Raw genomic sequence first — 11,066 nt, 5'->3', positions numbered from 1 at the left:
GGATGGGTGGGTTGCGTACAAACTATTGGGGGTGGGAGAAATGTAAACCTGGGTTCCTCCTTCTCTTCCCTTTTGCAATTTCCAAAACTTGGAAAAATTCTGCGCAAGATTTTAGCGTTTCTGTGTACTTTTCTTTTTGATTGCAATATTTTTTCTGATCTCTGTAAGGAAAAGCTGCCCAAAATCCAACAATTTGCTGTATCCACAGAAAGGAGATATTAAAAAAGATATATTTAAAAAAACACTATAACTTGTAGGAGGGTCTGAGATGAGGGAGGAAGAGTAGAAACTCACCTGCAGGAGGTTGGATGGGAGTGGCTGGAAGGAGAAAAAGAGCCAATCAGGATCCTTCATGGGCTGGAGGATTCAGGGCATCCGCCTCCCCACTGATAGCCCATAATAGGTTGGACAATCTTCCGTTATAGCCCCTTTGAGGAACAGAAGTTCCCAAAAACTATTCCTTAAGGAGACCCTCTTGGCCACCTGTTGAGCTCGATGAGAGTCCTCCCATAGATGGTCCCCTCCCCACAACCTCTCCTCCAGCCCCCCAGACTCACCTTTCTTGCTCTTCAGGTAGGAGAAGAGCCCCACAGCCAGGAAGGCCGCTCCAATCACGGCCCCCATGATCCCTGTCCAGAGTTTGCTCCTGGCAGAGCTGGAGGAACGGGGCTCTGGGGAAGGAGAAGGAGCCTCACCTGAGCAGGAAGATCAGGCCCTCCATCCCCCAGGAGGGTCCATTCCGGCTTCCCCCACTGGGAGGTTCTCTCCCCCTTCTCAAGGCAGGAGGGGAGGGAGGGGAGGGGCTTACCCCACTGGACGGTGATGGGGGCCTCCAGGCTGACATGTCCGACCTGGCAAGTGTAGACGTCCCCCCGCTGGGGCTGGGTCTCCAGCATCACCTGGAGCTGGTAGGTCCAGTCTCCATTCTGGAGCTCCTCCCCGAAGGCCACGCCCTCCTCCTCCAGCTTCCCGTTCTTCAGCCACTGGATCTCAATCTCCAAGGGGTAAAAGCCCATGGCAATGCAGAGGAGGATGGTGTTGGGGGAAGCGGGATCCATCTTGGTGGGGGAGATGGTGACAGTGGGCTTGGCTGGAGGGAAGGAAGAGAAGGAGGCGCATGAGAGGCACAGGAGGGCCCAGAACAGGAGACCAAGTTGGTTAGTTCAGGCCAGGATCCCTTTTTACTTCTGAAAATATTCTGTGGTTTGAGTCATCTTCCAAAGAAAATTGCAGCAAGAAATTATAAGGGATCCTGAAAGAGGGGAAAAAGTGAAATCCTTCCTGATTGGGATCAGTTGCAACCTCCAAAAAGGAAAAATTCCCCAAATAGGCAAATCCGACAGGGATAAACGCTAGAAACACCCAGAGGTGCAAGGAACCTTCTGCCAGATGTGGTGGAGATGGAAAGAAATAACGCAGAAGACGGGGAGGACAAACGCAGCAGGATTCGGAGGATTCTCGGGATCTCATGGAAAATGGAACCACACTTTTAATCAGGTGTAATACCACGTTTGTTTGTTTGTTTAGTACATTTAGTTATTTGTTAAATTTATTTGCCAAAGTGGCCAACGAACCCAAAGACTTACAGACCCTCTCCTAGCCGTGATGGATATAATAAATAAGAGGGGGGATATTGAGACTGGAATGCTGATAAATGAAATAGTTACGGAGATACACAGTGGAGATCTAAGAGGGAGGGGGGAAACTTTGAGAAAAGGGAGAGAAAATATCAGAAAATGATGGTAAATGGGGGAAGGATGAAGGGAAAAAGCCAAAGGATGATAGAAAATGATAAACAAGCAAAGAAACAACAAATTAATATAAAAGAAAGACTTAGAGGCAATAGTTAGAAGTGGAAAAAAGACCTGGTATTTATATTAGAGGATCCATTGGAGTCAGCACCTAAACTGATAGAAAAAATAGAAGAGTATGAGAAAGTAGCAGGTTTGAAAATAAAGATAAAACAAAGATTTTAGCAAAGAACTTGTTAGGAAGACAAAAGAAAGAATTGGAAGTTTGGGGGATCCAGGTCACAAACAAGGTTTAGTATTTTAGGCATACATATAACACCAAGATGTGGCACACTTAAGGAGGACAATTATCTCAAACTTAAACAACAGATTGTGACAGACTTGATAAAATGGGAAAATTTACAATTATCAGTGATTGCGAGAACATGTACAATTAAGATGAATGTATTGCCTAGAATCTTATATTTATTCCAGACAATTCCAATCAGATTAGGGGAAGAATTTTTTGAAGAGTGAAACAAAATAGTGCTAAAATACAGTACAGAATTAAACTTAAATTGCTACAAGATGCAAGAATAAGAGGAGGATTTGCTTTGCCCAATTGGGAATTATACTACCAAGAGACGAGTCTGATGTGGGTAAAGGAGTGGATAACACTAAGGAATACTAGACTTCTGAACTTAGAAGGACATGACTTGCTGTTAGGGTGGCATGCCTTCCTCTGGTATAAGGGAACTAAAACGCAGGAGTATTTTAGATTATATTCAAGAAGCATTGTTTCTAAACTGGGAGAAGATAAAAAAGCAATATTATTTAAAAATTCCACTATGGTTATCTACTATTGAAGCTTTCTCCTATCCAATAATATATAAAAAGGAAGAAACAGTTAGATATGGTGAGATATTGAATAAAAAGGGTGAACTTAAATCTATGCAAGCGTTGGAATAACAAGGTGTAAAAATGAATTGGTTTTCATATTTGCAAATACTGTGGTAATATATTCATCATATTCTGCAAGTCCTCGTACAGCTTTGTAAGATCTGGGGGTATCACAAACGCTCCTCATGAGGGCAGTAGTGCTTTTATGATGGGTGATTTGATCCTGTTGGGGTCTGCAAAGCTTAGAGACCAGGAATGTGGGTGAGAGTTCACAGTACCCAGCCGAGCCATTCCCATGAGACCTTTGGTGCCTGGATATTCTCACAGGAACTTTATCATCTTTGCTGAGGCCTGGCTGAGATAATGCTGCTGAGGTAATTGTTTTGATTTTGTACTTGCATTTTCTTAATAAATACTGCTACCCGAGTGCTCTCGGGCTGGCAATTGCTCAGACGTTTCCCTCGTCTCCCATTTTTCAATTGTCAGACCACCACAAGTGGTGACCCGACGTGATAGTTTGGAAGGCTATACGTTTCGGCGTGATAGCTTGAAAGCTATACGTTTCCCGCATCCTATACTCATCGTCGCGGACGTCGACTGGGCCCTCATCTTCTTCGCTGGACGGAGACAGATTCTTTTTGTGAGTATGGGAGGAGGTCTCTCGAAGCTCAGACAAAGCATCTCAGGGAAATGAGAGAGATCACTGGGAATAGTTTTAAGTTGGAGTTCATAGTAGAGGACATGAAGTAGGAAAGAAAGAAATTGAGGACTTATTACAGTATGTTTGGAAACATATTCCGTGTTATCCAGAGGGAGGTAGTATTAAAGTAGAGTGCTGGAGAAAGATAGGGAAATTTTTGCACGAGGAGCCTCGTGCCCCTTCTTCAATTTTGTTAACCTGGAGGGTGGTTATGGATGCATTAGCTACTCATGAACAACCGCTCCTAGCACCCCGAAGAAGGTTTGCCGCCTTACCATGCGGTACGTATATTGCCACCGACAGCACCTCCAGATAAATCCAGAGGACTGTCAGGCACTGAAAATACTTTGTCAGAAGAGAAGAGTTTGCCTTTAAGAGTTCAAGTAGATGCAGTTACTGCAGCTATTCAAGAAGCAACAGATAGAGGGGAATTATCAGGAGATGATTTGGTAGATTTTGGAGTGGAGATTCAACTTAATCCAGTAGAAATTGGTGTGGATGTTGCTTTAAATCCGCAGAGAGTGTGGAAGCCTTTACCTCTCAAGATTTTAAAGGAAGTTAAGCAAGCAGCAAAAGAGTATGGTGTTAGATCGCCATATACTCAGGCATTGTTAGAAGCAGTTGGCTATGGAAATAAAATGATTCCGGCTGACTGGAGAGCTCTATTTAATATGATTCTAACTCCAGCTCAATATTTGGTGTTAGATCAGAAATGGAGACAGCTGGCAGTTCAAAGGGGAACAGCAAATGTTACTCCAGATCAGCTTTATGGATCTGGTAATTTTACAACAGTGGAACTACAGCGAGATGGAATGCCAGAGGAGGGATTCATTCTTCTCTCACAGTTAATTTTCCAAGCCGTACGGGCTCTCCCTGACGGCGAAGGTGGTGAGAAGACCTTTACTAACATCAAACAAGGAAACAATGAACCCTATGAAAATTTCATTAGCAGATTGAAAGTGGCTATTGAAAGGCAAATTGACAATCAATTCGCCCGGAATGAATTGCTTTTGAAGTTAGCGGTAGAACACGCTAACGCAGATTGCCAAAAGGTGGGGAGTCAGACTTTTAACATGGAGACTTTAGCTCTGGCTCTGCAGGCAGGAAATGCTAAAAGAGAAACTTTTTTCAATTGTGGGAAGCCTGGACATTTTAAAGCGCAATGTCGGGCTCCTGGAGGGGGTCAAAGTGAGCAAAATGAGAGATCAATGGGACAGGGTGTGACCTAAATCAGTAATCAGTATATCAGATGCTCCTAAAGTTTTTACTGATGGAGGAAATTTTTTTTTTGGTGCTTGTGTTTGGAAAGATAAATCTGGAATTTGGCATACAAAAGTGACATCAGAGCAGAAGTCTGCCCAGCAGGCAGAACTTGCTGCTGTGGTTTTGGCTTTTCAAAATTTTCAAAATCAGGATTTTAATCTAATAGTGGATTCTTTGTATGTATATAATTTGTTACCCTTTGTAGCAGGTTCTTATTTGTCTCCTGGAATATCACCTAATATTCTACGTTTGCTTTTGTTGTTGCAAGGATGTTTGGAGCAGCGTGTGAATGTGTGTTTTGTTGCCCATATCCGTAGCCATAGTAATTTACCTGGAATTTTATCACAAGGCAATGCCAAAGCTGACAGTGCTGTAACTTCAGTTCTCACTGTCCAGCCATGGGACAGCCATAGTTATTTTCATCAAAATGCTAAAGCGTTAGCACATCAATTCAAGCTTACTGCTGCAGAAGCTGCTGCCATAATTCAACAATGTCCAACTTGTTCAAAGCAAGGCACGGCTATTCCTATGGGAGTCAACCCCAGGGGGTTGAAACCCTCAATGATTTGGCAAATGGATGTTACTCAATATCCATCATTTGCACCTTGGAAGTATATACATGTGACTGTGGATACTTATTCAGGATTTCTAATGGCTACTCCTCAAAGAGGTGAAGCGGTTAAACATGTCATCAATCATTGCATTAAGACATTTTCAGTTGCTGGTACGCCTCAAACTTTAAAAACAGACAATGGTGCGGCTTATCGGAGCACAGTCTTTGATCAGTTTTGCAAACAGTGGTCCGTGGAACATAAATTTGGAATTCCATACAATTCCACAGGACAAGCTATTGTGGAGCGTTATAATGGCACGCTCAAGAACATGTTAGCTAAATTAAATAAAAAGGAGGGAAGCTCCTGGGGCTTCCGGCAATTCAAGATCATTTAAATCTTGCTTTGTATACTTTAAATTTTTAAATTTGTCTGGTAACCCCCTGCAGCGCGGCCAGCAGGCATTTTTCTTCCCCTTCTACAGATGCAGTGAGGCCTCGAGTGTTGGTGCGATTCCTTCCGGATCCGGCATGGGTTCCCACTGAGCTGATTACGTGGGGACGTGGTTATGCAGCAGTAGAACATCTTGGTCAAATTCGCTGGGTTCCTGGTCGTTGCATTCGGCCTGATCATTCACAAGCGCCTTCGCAGGTGCCAGTGAGGGAGGTTCCTGATTCTCAGGATGGCGTTTCCGTGGTTCCTGATTCCGTTCCTGAGGTTCCTGATTCTCAGGATGGCGTTTCCGTGGTTCCTGATTCTCTTGATGCCGGCAGTCCAGGTGTGGCGCTGTGAAGGCTGGGAAAAGATGACTGCTTATCTGAGGTTATCAACTTGTATGCAGCAGGTTCCTTTGGAGAATCGGACTAAATTAATCTGCAAACAGCGGCATCCTTTGATTTTTCCAGCATATTGGTCCTGGCATAAGGGTCAAGACATTCTTTACTCGGGACCTGATAAGGATATTATATCTTCAGCCTGTGCTACAACTCTGATTCTGTTTAATGTTTCTGTTTCAGACTATGGACAATATTGGTGTCAATTGGAGTTGCCTAAGTTACTTTACACAACTTCTCTTTCCATTCGTCTTATGCCTCCACGGACTCTAATACGGAGGCGGAGAGCTGCTATTATCTCAGAAACTAGAGACCTTGGTGATAATTTAAGGAAGGAAAATTCCTACATCAAGGACGTTCGGATTGCAGCAAAGAGTTTAAATGTAACTAATTGTTAGCTTTGTATGCATGTACCCACCTTTGGGAATAGCTATGAACTATAGAGATATTCATATTTTAAATAATTTTACTGTTGCTATGTTTTATGATACTGTTAAGAATATTAAGATGTTAAATGAAGAAGTGTCTGAAATTCGCCAAGTTACTTTACAAAATCGTTATGCTTTAGATATAATGTTAGCTGCTAAAGGAGGAGTTTGTGCTTTAATTCATTCATATTGTTGTATTTTTATACATAATTATGAGCCTAACATTACAAGAACTGTTCATGATATGGAAGACCGCATAACTGAACACGAAGCAGGGAAAGATGGCTTCGATAAGTCATTTTGGGCTTTGCTATGGGATTGGCTTCCTGACAGCTCATGGTTACGTTTATTGCTTCAATTAGTTGTAATAATTGTTATTACACTTATTATGTTATGTTGCTGTATTCAATGTATTCCTAATCTATTTCAAATGTGTGCCTCAGCTTTAAGTGTACGAAAACCAAGTTGTGAGGGAACTGTGTATTATGCCACTAAAACACCCCCTATCTTTGAATAAATAAAAAAGGAGGGAATGTGGTAATATATTCATCATATTCTGCAAGTCCTTGTACAGCTTTGTAAGATCTGGGGGTATCACAAACGCTCCTCATGAGGGCAGTAGTGCTTTTATGATGGGTGATTTGATCCTGTTGGGGTCTGCAAAGCTTAGAGACCAGGAATGTGGGTGAGAGTTCACAGTACCCAGCCGAGCCATTCCCATGAGACCTTTGGTGCCTGGATATTCTCACGGGAACTTTATCATCTTTGCTGAGGCCCGGCTGAGATAATGCTGCTGAGGTAATTGTTTTGATTTTGTACTTGCATTTTCTTAATAAATACTGCTACCCGAGTGCTCTCGGGGCTGGCAATTGCTCAGACGTTTCCCTGCGTCTCCCATTTTTCAATTGTCAGACCACCACAAAATACAATCTAGATTTGCTAAAGATGTTAAAACAGAAGATATCTATGATAAGTTGACTGATTTAGATAAATTTTTGACAGGTACTGATGAAAAAGTAATCAAAAACTTTATGGACAGTTGCTAGAGTTTAAATTAGAGGAAGAACAAGTAAGAGAAACAATGATTGCGTGGAGGAAAAATTTGGATATGGGATTGACTTAGATAAATGGCAAAAATTGTGGTCTCAAAATTATAAAATGACAATGTCAACTGCATATAAAGAAAATTTATATAAGATGTTTTACAGGTGGCACTTACCCGGATGAGAATTGAGAGGATGTTCAAGAATAAATCGAATAAATGTTGGAAATGTCATCAGATACCTGGTTCATATTACCACATGTGGTGGACATGCTCGGATGCAAAAAGATATTGAACTACAATCCACACATGGTTGGAAAAAATGACAAAACAACACATAGACTTTAAACCTGAGATATTTTTATTGGGAATTATACCGGAAATATATTGTAAAGAATTGAAATATTTGATTGTAAACGTTTTAACAGCAGCTACAATTGTATTTGCTAAGAATTGGAAAAATGAAAAAATACCTATGCAGGAGGAAATGATTAAGAAAATCATGGACTGTGCTGAAATGAGTAAATTGACATTTGAAATTAGAGAACAAGAGGATAAACCATTTTATATGATGTGGGATTTATTTTATCAATGGTTAGATAAAAAGACATGGTAAAGAAATAGATGAGTAAGCCTTACAATAAAAGTCAACAGATTGATATAGAATACAATATGAAATATATAACTATTTGATGAATGTATAATATTAAATCATAATGAATATTAGAATATGGCATTATTGGCTAAAAGAAAAGTTATTTGAGTAAAAATGAGATGTTAGAGGGAAGGGAATATATAGAAAATAAAATATATGCAACGGTGGCAAGTGTAATAATGGGGGGACATAATGGGAGATAATATAAATTAAGAGGAAATTCTGAATGCTTAATGAATGGTATGAAACCGTAAACATGCTGAACACAAGAATGATTAGTATCTTTCATGAAATATTTTATTATCTACTTGTATAAGGTAATGAAGATATATTGCTATAAGTTTGACAATATTGGCTAAAAGATAATAAGATGGAAAATGTATTTATCTAAAAATGAGAAGTGTAAACATGTTGAAAATATGATTAAGGAAGATAGAGAAATTTTAAATGAATTAATGAATTAAATATTCTGTTATATTCTGTTATATTTGTATAAGGTAATGAGGATATAGTGCTGTAAATTTGACAATATTGGCTAAAAGAAAATAAGATGGAAAATGTATCTTGGGATAGCTATAAATTAAGGTGAAACTCTGAATGATGAATTAAATAATATCAATAGATTGAACTGTAAACATGTTGAATATATGACTGAGGGAAACAGGGTCAGAAGTGATTGTTTTCACTGCCCTTGTGACTTCAAACAGTCACTAAGGGAACTGTTGTATGTGGAGGCCTCCCTGTATTGAGCAGGAGGGAGGGAGGGAGACCTGGCTGGATTCCCCTCCCCCCCAAAGAAGGAAATCATAGATTTGGGTGGATTTCCTGGGGGGATCAAAGGGATCCCAGATCCCGGACAGGAGGAGAGTTCGGATCCTGGGGAGAAGAGGGAGATTCCGGAGCTCAGAAGGAAGAAGGAGGCGGAACCGTCACCCGGGAGGAGAATCCCCAGTGGAGGCCAGGAAAGGAAAGGGGGGTCCCGGCCTCCCCCTCCCAGGGAAGAAGAGACCCTCCCTCCCCAGGACTCACCTCTCCGGCCGATCAGGCGCTCCTCCCTCTTGGCCGCCTCGTAGTTGAACACCTCGTAGTTGTATCGGCAGAAACGATCCACTTCGGCCTTCTCATACTGCATCCACTGCTTGTCTCCGTTCCAATAGTCCGCATCCGCCTCCCCCAACGCCGTGACGGCCACGTGTTTCCCGAGGTCGCTGTCGAAGCGGACGAACTCCTGCCGGTCGTAGAAGTACCGATCCAGAAACCGCACCCGCTGCGTCCCGTTGAGGAAGAGGCACTCGGACTTCCACTGGAGCAGGAAATGGGCTGCCAGGAGGAGGAGGAGGAGGAGGAGGCCGTCAGGAGGGACTCCAGGGCCCATCGCTCCCAGACGCTAATAGAGGAGGAGGAGGGTCCCACCAGGAAGAGGGGAGGGTGGGGGAGATCTTCCTTTGAGAGACTGATGGGAGACGCTCCTGGAGGAGGAAGGGGGGGGAGGAAAGAAAGGAGGAGGGGAGGAGCCTCCTTAAGGGACCCCCCTCCATCCCTTCCGAGGGGAGGGCAGGCAGAAGATCCACTGGTCGAGCAGATCTTCTCTCTGTAGGGACCGTTGGATCTCCAGGGGGAGGAACGGTGGGGGGAGGGCTGGAGGGAAGGTGATATCCACACCTCCTGCTCTCTCTTCCTTTGGGGGGGCAGGGAATACGGGAAGGGGCACAAGGAGGACATCTAGACTCATATTCTTGAGGTCTCCCATCCCTTCAAATCCCCCCTTCCCTGGATTCCCCCCCCCCAACTTTTCTTCTTCCCCAAATCTTCAGCCCATTTCCCTCCCTTTGGGTGACTGTCACAGATCCCCACCAGTTTCCTTTCCCCCTCCCCAAAAGACCCCCTGCAGGCCCCCCAAGAGCCTCTCAAAGGGAGGGTCTCCAGCCCCCCCTCACTAAAGGGGGAGCCACTTTCGGAGGAGCAACTCAGAGCCCCCCCCCTCCGTTCCCCCCTCCCCCTCCAGGTCCCGATAGAGCCAGTGGGGGATGATGGGGTGGGGGGTTCTTGGTCCCCTCCCCAAATTCAGAGCCTCCCCCAGAAGGGACCGAAGCTCCCCTCTTGCCTGACCTCCAAAGCCTCAAATCTGAGATTCAGAAGAAAAAGCGAAGTTTCTGCAGAAGCCAAAATTCTTTGGCTCTTTTTCCTTCTGGGGCTTCAGGGCTGAAAATGCCTCAGTTTCCCTCTTTCGCTTTCGCTTTTCCTTCCCTGCCTCTTTCCAGGCAGCCCACTCCCACCCAGACAATGGGGGGGGGGCGAGAGGGGCCCGGCTGCGACCCCCACCTCGGCTACAATCGGGGAACAAGGGAGGGGCCCCTCTCCCTCCTCCTGGGGGGGGCAATACGGGTAGGGAAGGGGAAGGAGACCACGCAGAGATCGAGGCTGTTGGAGGCTCTGGAGACCCATCAGCTTCCTTTTCTCGCCTGCGGGGTCCTTCTATCCCCTCCTCCCCCGCCCAGCCCCCTCCTTACCGGGGGTCTCCTTCCCCCCTTCGCTTCCGGGGATCCGGCCCAGCGCCCCCACCAGCAGCACCAGGGGGAGCCCAGCCAAAGCCATGGATGCCGCCCCACAAGCGCCCGCAAAGAGAGGCGAGAAGGACGCGGAGGCTCCCGGCCCCCCAGGAGGAATCGGAGGGTCTGAACTGGGGAAGGCGGAGTTTTCCCCTCACTTCGGAACTGGGAGGACCAGAAAGAGCAGGAGGACCAATGAGAATCCTCCCTTCTTGCAGCATCATTGGTCTCCGGGCAGAGTCTCCCTTGACTGCAGCCGATGCAGGAGACAGTTCGGCGCAGAGCGAGAAGCGGAGAAAGTGGGAGGGGGATCCTTGCAGTCTTGGGGGGCTGCATTCATCTCGGGGGTCTTTCCTGCCGGCTCCATGCAGGGGGGGCTGGGGGGAGGGCGGAGGGCTTCGGTGGGGGGAGGGTC

General features: G+C 44.8%; 1 protein-coding gene across 1 annotated transcript in view; it reads right to left on the bottom strand.

Annotated features, from left to right (window-relative positions):
* LOC113454825 (H-2 class II histocompatibility antigen, E-S beta chain-like) overlaps positions 1–10,836 on the bottom strand; it is a 22,276-nt gene extending 11,440 nt beyond the window's left edge. The window contains exons 1-5 of the mRNA XM_087919207.1: positions 10,613–10,836; positions 9,132–9,422; positions 809–1,090; positions 558–671; positions 295–318 (exon numbers count right to left, since the gene is read on the bottom strand). Of these exons, the coding sequence (XP_087775333.1) occupies positions 295–318; positions 558–671; positions 809–1,090; positions 9,132–9,422; positions 10,613–10,697 (796 nt within the window). The 5' untranslated portion in view covers positions 10,698–10,836. The remainder of the gene's footprint in view (positions 1–294; positions 319–557; positions 672–808; positions 1,091–9,131; positions 9,423–10,612) is intronic.
* Positions 10,837–11,066: the final 230 nt, after the last annotated feature.

This window comes from Pseudonaja textilis, unplaced genomic scaffold (genome assembly GCF_049901715.1).
Source record: "Pseudonaja textilis isolate UNSWEBS1 unplaced genomic scaffold, rPseTex1.2 PTEXSCF55, whole genome shotgun sequence".
Classification (NCBI taxonomy): domain Eukaryota; kingdom Metazoa; phylum Chordata; class Lepidosauria; order Squamata; family Elapidae; genus Pseudonaja; species Pseudonaja textilis.
The sequence above is the reverse complement of the archived record's forward strand: the minus strand, read 5'-3'. Positions and strand labels throughout refer to the sequence as shown.